The sequence below is a fragment of the Petaurus breviceps genome, unplaced genomic scaffold, assembly GCF_028583685.1.
Source record: "Petaurus breviceps papuanus isolate PSGF00001 unplaced genomic scaffold, PetGlider_PUasm1.0 558, whole genome shotgun sequence".
Taxonomy (NCBI): domain Eukaryota; kingdom Metazoa; phylum Chordata; class Mammalia; order Diprotodontia; family Petauridae; genus Petaurus; species Petaurus breviceps.
In genome coordinates, this window is record NW_027186376.1 from 4,540,461 (window position 1) to 4,560,201 (window position 19,741).

A 19,741-nucleotide genomic window follows, 5' to 3' on the forward strand; every position below is an offset into this window, starting at 1 on the left:
AAGGTGGAGAAGAGAAGGAGGGGAGAGAGACAGAGAGAGGAGAAAAGCAAAGAGAGACAAAGAGAGAGCGAGGAGAGAGAGCACAAGAAAAGAGGAGAGAATAATATGGATGAGGGAGGATGCATGTCGGGACAGGCTCCTTTCGTATAATTTATTTTTAACTTTTTTGGTTTTTTTTTTTTTTTGTCGTTGCTTTTTTGCAGGGGGGAGGGCAGGGCAAATAGGTTTCAGTGCCTTGCCCAAGGCCACACGGCTAGTAAGTGCTCTTGTCCACCTGGCTGCCCCTAACATGAATTTATTTTTTAAATTTTGAGTCAGGATGGATTTCCAAGAGGAGGCAGCACCTGAGTCAAACCTTGGAGGAGACTACAAATGTAAAGGCTTGGCTAAAGGCAAGGTGGTGGGAGATGGGTGCCAGAGCTTGGGAAAGAGCAAGGATGCCCATTTGGCTGGAAAGTCAAAGGCACTGAGGAGAGTGATGGGAAATAAATGAAAAATGATGAGACGAACATTCCCCCTTTAAAAACCTTTCTTGTTGTCTGAAGTTCCCTTAATCTACTTATCCCAATTCACTTCCTAGCACTCACTACACGTTCAATCAAGCATTTTGATAGTGCCTCCTTTGTGCTGGGTCCTGGTGATACCAAGGTCAACGTCTCTGTGCCCTGGAATAGCTCCCCATCTACAGGGTGAGCCCCCACGTACACAGGTGAGCACAAGATGATGAGGATGCAGGCATTACAAAAGGCTTCCCAGAGAGGGTGGGCCTTGAGATGAATCTCCAGAGAGATTGCAGGCGAGGGGTACAGCTGGTACAAAGGCTGTGAAGATGGGGCGGGTGGGATCTCATCTGTGAGGAGCCATACAGAGCAGTGGTAGAAGGGGAAGAAGGCTGAGATGCACACACCATCCTTGATTCTTCCTTACTCCTCACCTTGTGGTCCACCACACTGTTCATCTCCAAAGCACCATGGTTCAGGCCCTTCTCATTTCTCACCTCAATTACGGTGACGGTTTCCTCATCAGTCTCCCTGCTTCAGGTCTCTCTACCCCTCTCTATCCTCCACACAGAGGCCAAAGTGATTTTCCTTAAGAGCAGATCTGACCGTGTCATTGCCCTACTCAGTGAACTCTCTTGGTTCCCTATTGCCTCTAGGGTTAGATACAAAATCCTCTATTTAGCCTGTTGAGTCCTCCACAACCTGGGCCTGACATAACGTCCCAGCCCTGACTGGATGTCCCTTCTTCTCCCTGCCTGTCAGACGTGCCTTCAGGGCGCGCCCCTCAGCCAGATGCCTGCCTCTGCCTGCTGCGGCTGCTGTTCCGCCTACAGGAGCTCCTGCTGCTCTTTGTGCATTTGTTCTCTGCAACTTAGCAAGGACTCATCCATGTCCTTGTTTCCATGTTAGAATTTATAGAAGCTCCTTGGGCACAGGGAAAGTGGGCTTTTAACTAATGCCTGTCCTCCTAGTGTCTAATTTATCTTTAGTTCCCAATGCAGACACACCTCCTTGACCAATTTCCTCAACCGATGCTATCCCACCTAGCTAAAATGCCTTTGATGGATTCAACTGGGAAAGTTCCTGACCCTGTTTGAAGTTAATTCACACTGACTGCCTGATTCAGCTGATGAGAGCTCTCACCACTAAAGCTATCAGAACTAAAAGGGATGACTGACTCAATTTACTCCTGCCCTTACAAACAAAAAATAATTTTTAAAAAAAGGGCATAATAGGGGGGAAAAGGATTAGTGAAAAAGAGAATACTGCAATTCAGTATGAGACAATGGGGTTGAAGTGTGTCAGAAGTCTGGGTCAGTATGGTGTGATGATAACCGATGCCAAAGCTACTTGAATTTTATTTTATTTCGGTTTCTCTGCCAACAAGAATGATCCTTAGTACTAAAAAGTACCAAGGCTAAAAGAGAGTTGATCCCCCCAAAAGTAAAAGCCCTCCTAGCTGGCCCCTGCTAATTCAAGACACTGGAGCAGATCAGAGCTTAGCAGCTCATGATCTGAGAATACTTGGTACTGAAAAAATGCCACTTAAGAGTGAATCTGTTAAAAACATGGACCCACATTTCAAAACCAATAGTTTAAAAAGAAATCTGATTAGGACTTTATTTTGAAAAACGAAACTAAAAACATGAAAAATAAGTTTATTTTATCTTATATTTGAGAAAACCTGAGTTATAATTGCAACTATTCACCAATTACTAGAATGAACAAAGAAGGAACTGGGGGCTGTCTGGGAAGGGTATGATAATAAGGGTATGTAATTCTCCCCAAGAGAATTACAAATTAACACAATAAATGTGCTATCATAAAGAAGGTCATGATGGCAAAAAGACTTGAGATCATTAATTGATTTTCCCAAAGATCTCTCACAATCTTTTGATATTCAAATCAATCTCTTTTGAAGTTCCCAGCTTTTCTTCCTTGTCAATGTGTTAACTCTACCCTATCCTCACTTGTCAAAGTTATCAGTGCAGAGTGCATGTGCTATGGTAGTGCACAAAATAAAAGGAATCACGCATTCCAGACTTTCATTTTTATGGGTTTTTTTAGTTTGACCGCAAAAAAACTTAGTAAATCGGTCACGAAAGATTTCTTATTTTATCCACACTTCTAAATGAAATTTCAACATTACAGGCAGCATGGCTTTAGGGTTGTTTTTCAAAACTCTCAGATTTTCACTCCTATAGATAAGCAACAGCTTCAGCTCTGTTGTTTTTGTTTTTTTCCACCATTCACAGTCAATCTCCTCTTTCAATAAGGTAAAATTCCTCTTTTCGATGACTTCAAACCCCCATTAGAACAGCCTTACATACATCTATGTTCATCAACAGTTTACAGGGCTGAGAAGGAGCTTCCATCTACAAATGGTCTTTCTATTAGCTCTGAGACATCACTCCTTCTCTATGCTCATTTTAAGTCAGAATGCTTTACCATCAAGCCTGGTTTTCAGTATTTGCACCATTACTGAAAATGGCGTGAATAGCTATTTATGTCATGTGATAAGAACTGGTGATGTGGTTTATTCACATGTCACTTAAAAGAGTAAATGCAGCATTAGAAAAAAAAAAGCGATGTGGACCACAGAGTGATACAAATAAGTGGATCTGGCCTAGGACAAATGGCTAAAGACCAAAATGGACATCAGCCTTCCCTGGGCTCCCCTGACCCTGGATCTGTGTGCTTGGTCCGAGACTAGGTACTGGCATTTCTGTCAGTGACATGAGAAGATGGGAAGGAGAGGTAACACACAGCCACCCTGGTTAGACTCTCCTATGGTGGATGGACTTTCCTTTTAATCACGGTCCCCCATGAGATCCTGGGAGGAGCTCCTGATCTGGCTCATGGTCTTTCTTTTTATTCCCATCCGTACTCATACCTGGGGCCTTCAAATTACAGTCTGATGTCCTTCAAATGCTAGAGCTTCCCAGGATCTGCACTTTCCCCTTTACTTCGGCCACACAGGTTTAGTAAAGTTGGCCTCCAGCCACCCAGCCCTCCCCAAGCTCAGGAAGCCAAGGATGAAATCGAAGTTAGGGGACTTCATGGTAATGAGGTGTTAAAACTACCTGTAAAATTTCAACCATATCTAGCACAAACAAATCCTTTGATTTAATCATTAGAAAGGAACCTAACTTGGCCTAGCTGAACAGTTCAAGAATCTGGTGGTTCAAGTTGTTGAGGCAGGAGACAGCAATCAAGGAAAAATGGAGCTTCCAGAAGTTGGAGGAGGGAAGGACCTGAGAAAATACATCCCAGGCAGAAGCAGCCATCATAAGGAATGATGGCCAGAATTCTGGCAGTGAGGCTTTGAGGGCTGACTGGGCATAAGATATGCTGGGAAAGATGCTGAGTCATTGACAATCCCCAGGATTAGAGACCCTAAGGCAATAATAATTCTATTTCCTTTCTCCCTTTGGACTCCAGCGGGGAAGCCTGAGACCTTTTTCCTCTTGGCTTGGAGAAAAATCTATTTACTCTTCTTGTTTCAAACATTTACTTTATCCTTATAAACAGTGTTAACCACAGACATTTGCTAGTCTGGGTGTACTTACTGGAAATACAGTTTGGAGGAAGCAACTGGCAAGGGGGAACCACCCTGAGAAAACAGAGAGAGATAGATTTAACAATGAAGTGTTTTGCCACAACTATCTCTGGCTGGGGGCTCAGAGCTAAAAATAGAGAGAATTGTATATTCTTTAGTTACAACTTTCCAGGTGAAAAGAGACTGTTTACACTGGGAAGCCCATCTAGACAATGAGTCAGTCGTGGGGATAGGAGAGGGGGAGGGGTGTGATGTGAATAAGCGGAGAAGAATAACCCTACCACTGCTCCACAGGGCTGGTCATACCCTTGATATCAACCATCCCACACAAATGCTCCACCCCCACAATCTGAAATTCCCCTCTCTGCCCTTGACCTTCTATCTCTCACTGTCCCTTATGCCTCCAGCCACTACACCTTTCTCTGCTTTTGCTGACCATCTCCCCTGTTCTGCCTTTACTCTCCCCAGATCAAAATCTTCACCCTCTAGCTTACCAGGTCAATTTTACACTGTCTTCTACCTTTGAGTCCCTTACTTCCTTGTTCTATGAGGTTCACACCTTTCCAAAAGCGAACACTGGATTAGTCTTACCATCTGCCTCCATTAATACTTCTATACTGTTCAATGCTGATGATGGAAATCTCATAAAATTGTGCTAACTGAAACCACCACAAATTTATGCTACAGAAATCTCAAATGGACTTTCAGTGCTACACACCAATTTGTTGGCCTTTCCTTGACTATCATACTCTAAGGGTCTGTCCTGGGCCCTCTTCTCTTTGCCCTATACAGTACTTGGTTTGGTGACCTCATCGGCTCCCATGGTTTCAAATTCATCTGTCTAGCCCTGACCTCTTTCCCAATAATCAGTAATGTATCTCCAACTGCTTTTTAGATACTTCAAATTAGATAGCTCATAGATATCTTAAACACGTGTCCACAAGTGAACTCATCTGTCCGTGTAAATTCTCCCCTCTTCCTAACTTCCCTATAACCATTACAATCCTCTCAAGTCACCCAGGCTCACGATCTAGGCTTCCCTGATGCCTCCCTCTCTCATTCCCATGGCCAATCAGTGGTTGAGTCCTGTCCTTTTACTATCTGACATCTCTTATGCATGCCCCCTTTTCTCCTGGTCAGTGCAACAGCCACTCCAGTGCAATCTTTCAGCATCACAACTGGCCTATTTCAATAGCCTTTTGGTTGGTCTCTCTGACTCCACTCAATTCCACTTCCATTCAAATGTCAAACTGATCCTTCCAAAATGCAGGTCTGACTCTGTCACACCCAGTCCTTCCCTAATCCAGCCTGACCCCAAGGCTATCCCTTCACTCTACTCCTGACTCTAAAGTTTCTTTCATTGTATTTCTCAAATTTGTCATTTTGTAGTGTTCTAATGCTCTCAATGCACCATAATTTATTCAGCTATTTTCCAAATATATGTTATTCCCAGGGATTTTTACTTTTCTGGTTTCATTTTGTTTTGATATTTCAAATAAATCATCTCTAATTCCATCATCAGGATATGGCTCAGTAATGTAATCATGACTGGGTCACAATGTATCATCAGTTTTGTGAATCTCATACATTGCCAGACTGCTCTCCAGGAAATTCAGGCCAGTTACAGCCCTGTTAACAATGGAAAAAAAACCTCTTTCCCCAAAGTTAATGAAAACAACAAAAATGGAAATTTTTACTATTTCTGCCAACTGAATATCTTTAGGCTATGGTGATCAGTGAGGAAAGTGAACGACATTTTATGTAATTTTCTTTGACACTGTTTCCCAATCTTACTTAGGCTGAAAGTGTACTTGAGTCAGAACTGGCTGTTCCCCACCCCTCCTTACCCCCATCACTCAATCACTACTCGGCTCAAACTTCCCCTTCCATAGGATACCTTGCTCAGCTGCTAAGACCTTCTCGTCTCAGGACTTTCCATTCTCTCTCCTCTCTGTTCTCTCTCTCCAACCCCGCTTCCCCCCCCCATCAAAGTTGTGTTTCTCCATTTAAATGTAAGTTCCTTGACAGGAAATCCCTTTTTTTTTTTGGTCTTTCTTTAGATCTCCAATACTTAGCACAATGCCAAGCACATATTAAGTATTTAATAAATGTTTGCTCCCTCACTGTTGATTAATTTCTCAATATTTAAAAATAAATCTGTATATCTGAGCAATTGCTTTTTCAAAATTAGCATTTTCCTGTGCCTCATGTCTTATTCTGGGTTTATTTGCTGGGCAGCTTGGTATTGGCCTGATTTCTCCAAACACTTTAACTACTTCTTGCTTTATTAATGTCATTTTATATTTTTTATGTTATCAGTTTAGAGCCTCAAACTTTATTAACACAGAATTATGCGCAGTCCTTTCTGTGGTGATATCTTCTTACTAGTTTCTCATACTTATAATTTGGGCTTTTTCTGCTTTTTTTTTTCAAAATTATATTAATGGATTTTAAAATCAGGATTGTTACTTGTAATATTAGACTTCATAACATATTTTGTAGAGCTGGATCATAGGTTCTCGCATGTCAGAGTCCTCTGGATCCTATTTGGATAGTGTCATTTGTTTCCAACAATTCTAGCTCAGAAACTAACTATTCAGAGAATTGGAAATGGTGGAATGAGAACAAGAGATTGGGTCAAGTATAACTAAAGTCCCAGAAAATTTTTTAAAAAAGAAAACAAAAAACACAAAAATATATAAATAAAAATATAAATCTATAAAAAATCTAGAGTGAAAGTTAAAAATTAAGTACCAGAAGCAATACAGATAAGAAAAAATATAAAATGTTCTGGGAGACATCCTCAAATTGATAAATAACACATTTAAAGCAATTGTAAGAATTAATACAAGAATCATAAGAGCAAAGAAAAGAGAAGAGAAATTTTTAAATTACAAGAACAGAAATCACTAGAGAAGAGAAGCAATAAGAAATAAGACCAGCAAGGTGGGAGCTAGATTGTGGAAGGCTTTTTTCCAGGGAAAGACCAGTATACCATGTTAAAAACAACCAACCCAGAACAGTTCGATTCTTTTCTGTTTCACAGAATAATTTCCAACAAGTTGGTTCTTTCTCGGCATAACCTCAGCAGCTCCTCAAAAGGTTCACAGATCACGAGCTTGCCCACCATCCACAGTCTGACATTCCAGCATGAGGAAGGGGCCAGTGCCAGACGCGCTGAGATTCACTGCCCCTCCTGAGCCGGATGGCGCTTCTGCTCCAGGTCACTGTTGCAGCTCTATAACGTTCAGGATGATGTAGTTCTATCAGGGACATGATGCCTCCCCAGGCTGGTGGCCCAGAAGACCTGGGAGTTTATCTGGGATTGACTCTAGCCCTACAAACTAATCTGGGTAGGCTGGCTCACTGCCCTTATTCTCCTAGTGGGGAGTATGAATGTTTACACTTACATTCAAGACTTCCTGCCGAAGAGTTGCAGGCTCCACACAGCTTATCAAGCGAAGTAGCAGGTCCATCATGGCGGAGGTGTCAATGTGCTTGAGTACCAGGCTAATGAACTGGTCTTTCTTTTTCAGAAATGTAATCACCTAAAACACAAATTAATCTCTTATGAAAAACAAGAGCAGAGTGTGCCACAGGAAACCTCTCTAAAGTCTTAGGCAAAACCCCTCGAAAAAGCCTGGGCTATACTAGGGAGGTGGAACTGAGAATGTCTGATGTGCAAATGAGCTAACAATAGCTGAGCTGTCACGAAAGGACAGAAGAATGACTTCTCCATTCCCATGTATCTGAGGAAAAAAAACAGGCTCCAGCAGCAGACAGCGTCTGCCTGGAGTCCAGAAACCATCCTGCAACTTCAACACTTCAGATGTAAGCACTGGCCCCCAGAAGTCTCACCCTGATACATTGGCCACTGTGGATTCTGAAAGCAAAAGGCAGTCTAGAGCTAGTTATCCCTGGATGCAAGTTCAAGCCAACTCAGAGCTAACCTGGACCACTCCAAGGCCTTGCGCTGCTGTGTCTGTGGCCCAATGACAACTGACCGCTATGGAGAAGTTTGGCACTAGGAGGACAGTTGACAAGGAGGGGCTTTGTTTAACCAAAGGAATGACAAAGGCAAGGAGGAGCTAAATCCATGTTGGGAAAAGAACATTCCGACTAAGAAAACCACAGATCTTCTGAAGAACTTTTAAGTATGTGGAACGAACCAGAGAAAAAAGCAAACAAATGAACCAATGAAAGAATGAATGGATGCATGTATGTATGTGTGATATGCACACATATATACGTTTTTAACCCTGGGCAGGGACTGAAAGGCCCCCTGGGAAAGTGTCCAGTGGGTTAAGAAAAAAGAGTCAGTCAACAGGGATCAAGTTGGAGAAGTGGTCTGTCAACAAGGGATGAAAAGAGATTCTTAAAAAGGGAAGGCAGAGGAACTATCAACAGCAGGACAGAGAATAAGAACTAGGGCTGACATTGTGGAAACAACAGTTTTATAAAACAGTGAGGTCCAGCACGCAGCCCCTGACATGCCTGAGGACAGCTCGAGCCTGTCTGATTCTGGCCTGTGGTTTTCTAAATCAGCATGAAGCCTGCAGAGATGCTTATGTGTGACTTAGTGTCCCCTGCTGCTACTGGAGTAGGATGCCCCTGTTCTGAAAGAGCGGCCTTTCCCTAAGACCAAGACAGCAGAACTTTCCATCAGAGGAAGAAGAAATCAACTACAAAAGCAGTGTGGGACAGTCTGAATCTGACAACAAGCTGCTCTCTCCTCCAAGAACTGGCTACTAAGCACAGCTGAGCAATCCTCAAGTAGTGTAAGGTTCTCAAAGCCCTTTACAAACACGATCACATCTGATCCTCAGAACAAGCCTGGAAGGGAGATGCTACTGCTGTGTCCATTCTGTTACCCCAGTGAGGGTGAAAGTGAACTACCCCAGCTAGTCAGCATCCAAGAGAGGATCTGACCTCAGGTCTTCCTGACTCCAGGCCCAGCATTCCATCTATCAGGAGCACAGAGGGCTGCTTGTAAAGCAAAGGGCCTCATGACAACATGTAGTCCACATGGGGAAGACTGAGATTTCAGTCAAAGAAGCAGGGCTGAGCCAGAGCTTTGAATGCAGAAAAATCTAGAATTATCTGATGCATCTCTACAAGTCCAAGAGAGATATTTAATTGCTAATGTCAAAAACAAACACAGGAGATCCATATAATGCTAAGGCCTAGACCAGGGGTGGGGAACCTGCAGCCTTGAGGTCACATGTGGCCCCCCAGGTCCTCAAGTGCAGACCTCTGAATGAATCCAAACTTCACAGAACAAATCCCCTTAATAATAAAAGGATCTGTTCTGTAAAACTTGGACTCAATCAAAAGGACAAACCCAAGGACCCAGAAGGCCACATGTGGCCTCAAGGCTGCAGGTTCTCCACCCCTAGTCTACACACTCCAAGGAGGAACTTAAAGAATTAAACCTAAGAGCCACTGGTAAAGCCTTTAAACATTTTTACATATTTTGGAAAACTGGTTATTTCTTCATTTTTCCCACTAGTTTTAGTCAATCACGGAAGACTAAGAGTAAATATTTTGGAAAATTAAAGCAACTGTGTGATGGTTTGAAGAACGCCCTAAACTGGGTGTGTGATTCTGATGTAGATTTGGAAGCTGGAGGAGTCTGATTTCATCACTGTCCAAAACACCTGCCTCATCTTCACAAAACGAATCAACGAGAGAGCTCCGGACCCCAAAAGCACTGCTGAGCTCCTGCAATGTTTCAATGTTGCTGCTTTCCCAGAGCCTTCTGCAGGTCACGAGGCTCACTGAAGAGCCTTCCTAAACACTCAGGCCTGGCATGCTTGGCCACAGACTCGGAGTACTGCCCATCCTGGGACTCACAAAAATGTAATTTGGACAGGACTGCAGGACCTGGGGAAGGTGAAGACAGCTCTTTTCTGGACATCAAGCAGCACACTCGGGCTAGTTCCGTTTGAATTCTAGGCAATTGCTAGCACCTTATTAATGAATAATAAACATTGACATCAGACAGAAACAGGCAGCTTAACTTACCTGTTCGGTTTTCCTTGCAATAAGATTGCCAATAGTCTTGCTGAAAAAGCTGGCCAGTAGAGGGTTGAGAGGCGGCTCATGGTCCAAGAAGTCATAAAGGATGTTCAGTAAACTCTCATCTCCTCCCAGTTTATCATTGATCTGCGGCACATCAGAGGTCAGGAGTTCACAGGCTGTGTTGGGGTATCTGAAAGAGCACAGCAACTAAAGGTGAGATTACATTTTTTTTTTTAATTTAGAAAGCTGTTTAAAATAAGTCGATCCTTAGGAAGCCAAACCAAGATAGGAAAATAATACATGAACGACACCCAGCTGCCGTTCTCATCCGGCCAGTGCTGCCTTCCTTCCCAGAGGCCGTTTGGGCATCCTCTTCAGGTGCCCCCTGTCCCTTTCATTCAGCACCCTCCTCTTTTCTCTCTTTCTCTCTCTGCACTTCTGGTCTCCCCCTCACTGATCACCTCCCCAGCCTCTCACTAGCTTTCCTTTCTACCAACTGGCTGTCACCCAAAGTGGCGTAGTTTGTGCTGCCCACTCATCGTTTCATTCGATTACTTATTTCCATATTTATTCATTTTCTATCTCAGAAGTTAGCTGTCTTCCCCTTTCCTCTTACTCCATGTTTCTCAATCTTGTCACTTCAGCCTCTGCAGCATCTCTTGGACCTGTCTCATTCTCTCTCCCCACCCATACAGCCCCTAGGCTAGTCTGGTCTGACCCCCTCAGCTGGACTATTACAATCACCTCCCAATCAGGCTTTCTAATTCCTCTCTTCCCTCTCCAATCCACCCTCCACACAGCTCCAAACGTAGGATAACCAAAAGACAAAGCTGCCCACGTCACTGGCTGCCTCTTCAGCTGGGTATTTATGGCTCTGCCCAACACGCCTCCCAGCTCCATCTGCGACCTTATTTCCCATTCCTCCCTCACACTGAGACGAGCCTGAGAGCTGTTCCCTGTCTACAACATTCAGCCTCCCATTTCCCCACCTTTACCCCTTTACTCAGGTGATGCCCTATGTGTGGCATATTCAGCCTCCTTACCCTGGTCTGGCGGAACACCTAGCTCTCTTCCAAGCACTGCTCGGACCCCCCACCTGCAATCTCACCTCCCTCCCAAGCCTTCATTTTTAGAGCCTGTTCTCTAGGTCTTCAAATGACTTTATACATATTTATGTGGGTCCTCACCCCACTTCCCAGTAGAATGTAAGCTCCCTAAGAGCAGCCCCTATTTCTTTGCCTTTGGGGGGGGTTATACCCCAGCATCTAACACCCTCTTCACACATAGCAGTTACTTAACATGTTAATTTTAGAAAATGCTATCACAGCAGCAGCAAATCTATCAATGAATCTCCTAAAGAGCCTTTGGGCCTGGGTTTGGACCATGGTCTCAGGGATTTCCACACTCTCCTTAAAGCACCCATTCCAAGGTTCTCGCCCACTAGCCTCCCAACAGTAACAGCCAAACCCCCTGGTTGGTGGCTAGGCACATCTTTGTGCCTCCAAGCGCAAGGCTGGGCCATAGAGAACAGAAAGGTCTGAATGAAGTCCATCTCTTGTGGATGACACTCCCACAATTGGGTGGGGAGAGTCTGCATTCAAGCAGACACACATGAGACATCTCTCCTCCCCCCTCCGCCCAGAACAGGCAGGCCTTCAGCATGCTGCTGCTGGAGGCTGGATTTCTTATATGCTCTTTCTTGGGCTTTTCTGGGTGTGTTTCAGTTTGTTCTTTGGTGTGAGGGGTTTTTTTGGTTGGTTTTTAAAGCTCTGACTAGACCAAAGAATCTCAGAGCTGCAAAGGAACTCTGGGAGAGGACACAAACCACATAGTCTTCCACAGGGTCCCAGCCCCAGCTCATCACATCGGAGCCCACCAGGAAGAAGCCTCCCTGCTTTGGGCCTCCTCTGGGCGACTTCACCCTTCACCCTTGGTCTGCCTTTTGAGGTCTCTCTCTTCGACATGACTGGCTTCCTAAACTCTGCTCGCTCTCCTCACAAGGCCTCTTGCCCTCCTCTGGACAGACTCCAGCTTCTCAGTATCATTATTAAAATAGGCCAGCCGGAAGTGAACACAAGCTCAGCCAGAGCAGGGCAGGGCAGGCCCACCCCAGCCCTCTCTGCACACAGGGTTCTGTGCCATGGTGCTGACTCATCTAAGGTCTTCAGTCTGCCAGAAGCCAGGCCTCTCTAAAAGGACATGCTGAGCTAGGCCTCCCTCATCCTACATTTTTTGGGTTTTGTTCCTGTTTTTTCCCTGCTTTTGATTTGCTTTAGCACCATTCTGCTAGGAAATCACTGGATGAAAAAATCAGGATGAAAATGATTTGTTAACCCTTCCAGTCATCTGTCATTCAGGAATCTGCTAATAACATTAGCCAGCCATCTCAAGCCATGGGCACAAGGCCCAAGACACTGGGGTAATGTACTCTACCGTGCCCTTCCCCAGGCTCACATCTATTCCATTTAATTTTCACTCCTTCAGTCAGGTCTCCTTAACGTGGGGCTCACAAACCCCATCCCCAGGGCTTCTGTGAGGAGATTTCAGGGAGTCCAGAAGTTTGGAGGGGAACAATTATATTTTTATTTCAATATAACTGACTTCCTTTGTGATCCAGCATATATTGTTTTTAAAAATCCTTTCTGAAAAGAGATCATAGGCTTTAGCTGAAAGCCAAAGGAGTACATGACACAAAACATTTAAGAATCCCTGAGAGAGGCCAAGAGTCTCCACAATAACATCAGGAGACACTAAAAAGGCCTTGCGAACATCTAAGGAGGCTGGGTGTGAATCATGTGCCTGAGCCATTAGTCAAGTCAGCCTATCAAACAAGCAATTTGGATTTGTTTGCCTTTTTTCCCCATAATTTGGGGAATTTGTTGACTATTGATAATCTCTGCTTCTCTTTCTAAGTACTCACCCTTTTAATAATGTGTTCTAGAAAAATGCCAGAAATGGAAACCAAGGCCCCTGGCCTCTTGTTTCCAGACTCCACACCCCAGTATCCTTCATGATCTTCGCCCTCCCCACCCTACAGCCCTTCTCCCATTCGCCGTTACTGTTCAGGGACCATTGACAGCAGTTCAGCACTCACACCCAAGGCCACACATTCTCTCAGTCCCCTGGGACACACAGGCCTGTGAACAGAACAATCCTAAGCCAACCACACATTGGGAGGCCTGCTTTCTGAGAGTGAGGCAGAAACGAACTCAACCCAGCATGCCTAGGCAGGCAAATCCCCAACTGGCCTGGGAGTGTTCTAGGCCCAGGTGGTACCTAGAAGTGCCTGGCCTAAAAACAAAAGGTCACATGTGGATGGCGTGTTACAGTTTAAAGTGTTCCTTCAATATGGGCTAAGCTTGGTCTAGAAAACTGCAGATGACTAGAATAGCTTAGCTAGGGCTACCCAGACTGGAACTAGGTAGATTTATTGAATAGCTACTTCTAATTACACTGGTATAGTATTTCTGAATTTGTAGCTTTCTTTTCCCTGTAAATAAGTGAGGTTAACACATGCAAAAGAGCTTTGTAAACCTTAATATGCTACGTAAATGTTAAAAAATTAAAAATCCAAGAAAACGGACGCTTGCAGTCTGTAGTGCATGGAGATGGGGGAGGAGGAAGAAAAGGAAGTGAAGGCTAGGCCTAGCACCTAGAGATAGTGGCAGCAGAAAGCGGACTTGAACACAAGGAGCAAATCAGGCTCCTAGACTGGGAAGGCCAAGAGGAAGCAGAGCACAAAGAGCCTGGAACCTTGGGCCCAAAACACCTGGCTTCAAGGCTTCACTCTAGTCTCTGGGACTGACTCCTTGTCTGTAAAATGAGGAGAAAGTGATGGCGTCCACTGGGTGGCCCACAAGGTTGTTGAGAACCAACAGGGGTGATGGCACTGAGAGCGTGTGATGCCCATGGGCGAGGCGGTACTTACAGTTACCTACTGCCATGCCATGCTACCTCAGGGCTGTTCCCTTTGTGCAGGTGGTACTCTCACTCCTGACCTGACCTACTAGACGGTGCCCCCCGTGCATCACCGGGCGGCCCAGCCGGAGACAGAACTCTTCAGATTCAGCTTGGCTGCTCCTCAGACCCCAACAGAAACTCTCATCAGGCTCCTGGAAAGGCCTTGCCAGCTGCCCATGCAGTCTCAGAGCCAAGAGGACCATCTCTAGACCAGGTTCTAAACCATAAAACCAGCCCTTAGCTGATCACTGTCAATGGAGGCATTGCCCCCACAGGGGCTGGACTGTTTCTGAAGCCCCAACATCCTCCTCCTGGCCCCCCCATCTCATAGTGCCTTCCCCCCTCCCTCCTTCACCGGTCTCCTCTGGGAGGGCGGAAGCTGTCTTACTTCTAGCACCTAGCACAGTGCCTAGGCCACAGTAGGTACACAACGCTTGTTCACTGACTGGTTGTCTGTGGTTGTGTGAGAAGTGGCATGAACAGATTGCATCTGCTTTGAAGGAGTTCCCAGTCTCCTGGGAGAGAATGAGACACACATGCCAGCTTTCCAAAGGCCTTCGACATGCACTCACTCACATCCCCCATGCCCCGTCTCTCTCTCCACACTGTCTCCTGCAGACTGACTTCCTGATGCCCAGGCTGGCCCTGGAGAGGGCCCCAGGCAGCAGGCCAGCTCCAGGCACACACTTCTAGGCATGCGGAGGTCCCAGGTGAAGCAGACAGGGCTCAGGAAAAGCTGGCTAGTTTTAAAAATACTGCTCAGTCTGAAAATCTTTTCTGGGTTCTTCCTCTCTGAGAGCAGCAATTCAAAACTAATCTCTCTCTTGATCCTATAATTGGGCAAAAAGGAGGAATTACTGAAATAAATGCCATACTTAAGTAAAGGCTTGTCTTGAATATAAACAAATAATATTGTTTGACCAATGAGGTGAAATTTTACAACCAATAAAACAGGTTTACCAAATACATTTTCATTAGCGAACATCTCAGAAGACCTGAAATAATAAGTCTTGGCAATTATGGGCTAAGCAATAAAAATTCAATCCTTTTCTACTTGTTCCTCCATCTCTACCATTAGCTAAAGAAGAGACTCTGTGTGTGCGTGTGTGTGCACACGCACGTATGTGTATGGGTGTGTGCACACACTTCTACTGACCACTACTTCCATCACTAATATAGAGAGTGATGTCTCTGTGACTTCTTATCACCTAAGATTTGTATCTATTGTTTTCCCATAAGCCCTTCACAGAGAACAGAGGGTATTTTTCTTCTGTATAAAAGTGCATCAATGAACCTTAATAGCAGCTTTCTCTATATGTGAAATTTCATGATGGAGATTTGAAAAGTTGTTTCTGGAAGACCTGACCCACACAAAGAGGTGTTCCTGGGAGCTTAGAAAAACACTGAAAAGGAATTTTTTCCTCTCTACAGAAATAAAAACTATCTTTAAAAACCACACAAAGTCTAGTAAATTACATCTTGACTACACTGCCTCAAACCCTGTCTCCTATTTTGGACCCTGGGCAGAGGAAAATTGTTTCTATTGTCCTTTCTGATAATTTGGGGGGGATGTGTTTTGAAATGTGTCTTGACACTCCATTTTTGAGTTTAGTTTTTGACAGACAGATCTCTTTTCTCACAGAGTTCTCCCAGTTTTACACTATGAATTTCTACTGACTGTTGACAGGTACACCTGACATTTCAAAGTTGTCAGGTTTTACTCTGTTTGGTCAGACTTGGACACGCTGGTCTGCTCTGGCTCTAGCAGGGGACTGCTGATTGTGACCCCTAAGGAGGGAGCCTTTCTCTCTCTATGACCTTGCCCGCTCCTATGGATTCAATGCAAATGGTTCTTGTTTTAGTCTCTCTTGAGCTCCAGTCCTGCACCGCCAACTGCCCACTGGACATTTCCAACTCAGTAAGTCCAAACTTGAAGCCATTCTCTTTCCCTGCTGGTCCTCAGTGCCCGGGATACATTTTTACCCAACACCTGTCATGTCAAATCCCTAGTCCTTGAGAGCTCAGTTTGGGCGCCACCTGCTGGAGAAAGGCGATCGTGATCCACCCAGTTTCCCTGCTAGAAATTATTCTGAAGGGGCAGCCAGGTGGCTCAGCAAGTAGGAGCACCAGCTCCAGTGTTGGGATGACCTGGCATCGAATCCGGGCTCAGATACTTAGCACCCACCCAGAAACACCTGGCTGTGTAACCTTGAGCAAGTTACTTAACCCTGATTGCTTAAAAAAAAAAAATTATTCTGAATGGATTTTGTAACAGGGTAGTGGTTAATTGTCTACACTGTCTGTTTCAAGTAGAATGTAAACTCCTTAAGAGCAGAGATTGTTTTGTTTCTGTCTCTCTTCAGCCTCTACAGTGCTTGACAAAAAGGGGAAAAAATCCCTGCTCTCTTGGTGCTAATGGTCCACTCGGGGATACCAGACCCAAACTAGAGCAGTGCACACGTGATCAACAGGGGTGGGGGAGCACCAAGCACGACGAGTCAGAAAAGTCTCACACAGGATGTGGCCTGTTGGCTGCTCCTCGAATGACACACAGACAGGAGGAGGGACAGCATTCCAGGCACAGGGCCAGCTGGGGCTAAAGGCCCACCAGTGGAAGGGGGAAGCTTGTGGGCATGGCCTAGATGGGGATCGGCAAGTACACAGACCTAGGGAAAGGAGAAGAACGAGCATGAGAGGGCTCTGTCTCCTGCCTAGCATGACCCCATACCCCAAGGCTTGGCCCCTCACCGTCTGCTCTTCTCTCTACGCTCTCTCCCTTGAAGATGGCACGCAGGCCTACAAGTTCAACAGCCAGCTCTCACCTGTAATCTCAAGCTGTCATGACTGGCTATTCCAAATGGGGTCATCCACAGGTTCAAATTCAACCCGCTAAAGCTGACTAGCCTTCCTCGACTTCCCCCAATAATATGCTCCCTCCCCTCAAGCCTTCTCTCCTGGGGCTTTTCTTCACATGAAGACTCAGTGCTCAAGGCCTTCCAGGAAGGCTGTTCATATATTAAATCATTTTCTACGAAAACAACAACTGGTTTAAATTCCTCTATTTCCCCGAGTCTCATCTTCAGAACCAGGCAATGCCATTACTGGTTCATCTACAACAGAAGCAGGACCACGCCCAAGGTCACACATCTAAGGAAAAAGCTTTCCGGACAAGCATTAACGCTGACTGCGCACTTTCCGGTTCTTTCCAACTATCATGTTTCTAAATGAAGCTATCTGCAGTCACCAGGACCCTGGCTACGCTGGGACTCCCCTATCTTCCAGAGAGCACCAAGTTTGTCTCAGAACCTGGGCCTCAGCACTTCTAGCTCTGGGGAAACTGAATGTTAATGTGGCCACACTCGGCCATGGAATCAATATTTTTGCTTTGGCAAAAGATGTTCATTCGTAAAGAAAACATGAACTCTCAGATAACATCAACTATGAACTTCCTAGAAATGTGAGCCAAAAAGCACACACATGGGATTCGAAGACTTTTTTTTAGCATTATAAGAACCTCTATGAAGCAGCTGTATTCGCTCAGTCTGAGGCTGTAGGAAAACAGACAAGGTCAGCAGGGAAATGGGAGCTCTCAAGGTTCCAGCTGCCCTCAGCTACAGACAGGAGGCCTTCATGAGCCAGTGCCCCGGGAGCGCAAGTGAGCCCAGGGCTGCAGCAGGGGTACATACTTGAAGCGGACCTTCTCTTCCATGTCCAGGGGCGGGTCATGAGTGATAAGGCTCACCAGCTCCTCCATACACTGCTGTTGGCAGAGGAAGTCCAGAAGCTTGCGGTTCTGGGCTTTACATTCCTGGAGGATGTCATCTTCATCCATCAACTCATGCAGAGTCACATCCTCCTTGTCCAGCAGCTTGTCAACATGGGATGTTGTGTTCAAATCAAACTTCCAGAACATGGTGATAGGACTCACCAAGCTGCAAGGCAAGAGAAGAGGCGTCACTTCTCGTCACCTCCAAAACCAGTCCAGCCCTCACCTACTCCGTCCTTCTGGAGCCCAAGGAGAGCTGCTACCATCTCCTCTAAGGGAACACGCTTCCATCGTGCGTCCCCCAACGTGGGGAGGGCCAGACACAAGAACAGTTCTTGGCAACCTAAGCAGAGGTGCTGACTGGAGCAAAAACCCCCCTCACACACCCCTATGAGAGGCAGCCCATGCTTTGGGGAATCACAAAATGTGGCCAAAGCTCATTAAGGGAACTGTGCCCCCAACTCGCTTTGGCCCAGTTATGAGTGGGTTACAGTAGGGTTGGTATATTTCTTTGCCCTTTGCAATTCCAAAATTCTATGAATAACTAGCAAAATTCTTAAGTGCTCTAAGGTTGACAAATCAGTTTCCTCACAACAACCCTGTGAGGTAGGTAGTCTAAATATTACATTTTAGTAATATTTATTTAGCCCATTTTACAGATGAGGACATTGAGGCTTAGGCAAGTGAAGTAAGTCATTGCTCAAAGTTCCACAGCTAGTGAGTGTCTAGCCAATACTCAAAGCTCCAAATCCAGTATTCCTTCCACCGCACCCATATAAACTATATCTAAGTGATAAAGGGTTTACATGGACATCACTTCCGGGTTTACAATGCATGAGAGATTTCTATCTTATTTCAGACTTACAACAATGTGGTGACATGGACCAGTCGAGTATGATTATCTCTTTTTCACAGATGAGGAAACTAAGGTTCACAGAAGTGATGTGATTTTTCCAAGATTGTATAACTGGTTAGTAAGTAGAAAAGCTGGGACTCATACCAAGTATTCTGATTTCAAGTTCACGTTCGTTCATCTTCTGAGTTCAGAAGCTGCTTTACTTCAGAGGGAGTCACACTAGGGAAGGCAGGGGCCCTGGAAGAAGGTTTGAGACTCCTCTCAGGCTCCTAAGATCCATTCCTTTTCACTACATGAGGAAGTATCCACAGGCATGAGCAGGTGGGATGATGGCTCTGCACCTGCCCAGATACAAGGACCAGGCAACTAGAACTTTCCAAGGAAGGATTCAGAGGTGCAGCAGTGGAAAGGAAAAGAAAGCAGTCCTTGGCTGGCTCTAAGACAAAAGGCCTGACTGTGGCTATCCACAATCAGCACAGAAAGCAATCCCACCCTTTCCAAACCCCCTCCACTATCCCTAAGGCAAGAAGGCCGCATGGCTGCCAGGCCCTCAGCACCCTTTGGGCACATATCTAAGGCTACTGGAGGCCTTCTGGGGACATCTCTTTCCCTCATCTACTTCTTTTCCCCTGCTAATCTCTCAACTGACTGCTGCTCGTAATAAGTCAATTAAATATCCCTGAACTGCCTGCTACGGGTGAGGCACTTTCCTGACACAAGCTGTCCTTTCTGCACCTTTCCACATCCAGACAAGTGGAAGAGGGAGAGGAGAAGCACGGACAGGGCGATGTGGTTTGGGCTCTGGGTAAAGAAGGCCCTCAGGGTCAGTACTGAGAGCTGCTCAAAGGAAAACAGGAAGAGAAAAGAAAAAGAATGTCAGAGCAATGCAGATAGCTGATGGTCACTCACTTCACATAGGTTCAGAACGTCTGTCATCATCAAAGCATTTTCAAATACATAATCTTATTTGATCTGACCTTTAGAAACAACCTAATCAAACATCTCCATTTTCTGAAGTATAAAGAGGGAAAGCGGCTTCCCCCTAGAACAGTCTGAGGACAGAGCCAAGACTCGAAGGC

The 19,741-nt window shown here is 45.3% G+C and overlaps 1 protein-coding gene across 13 annotated transcripts in view; it reads right to left on the bottom strand.

The window, feature by feature from the left end:
• Positions 1-19,741, bottom strand: part of PPP6R2 (protein phosphatase 6 regulatory subunit 2) — a 170,811-nt gene that overhangs the window by 59,338 nt on the left and 91,732 nt on the right. For 10 of the 13 annotated variants that reach the window (XM_069102963.1, XM_069102958.1, XM_069102957.1 and 7 more), the window contains 3 exons: positions 17,727-17,972; positions 10,084-10,270; positions 7,470-7,607 (listed from right to left, as the gene is read on the bottom strand). In XM_069102963.1, coding sequence (XP_068959064.1) covers positions 7,470-7,607; positions 10,084-10,270; positions 17,727-17,953 — 552 coding nt within the window. In that variant the 5' untranslated portion in view covers positions 17,954-17,972. Of the gene's footprint in view, positions 1-7,469; positions 7,608-10,083; positions 10,271-17,726; positions 17,973-18,806; positions 18,825-19,741 lie in introns of those variants that run through there. The other 3 variants (XM_069102966.1, XM_069102964.1, XM_069102962.1) reach the window with 2 other exon arrangements.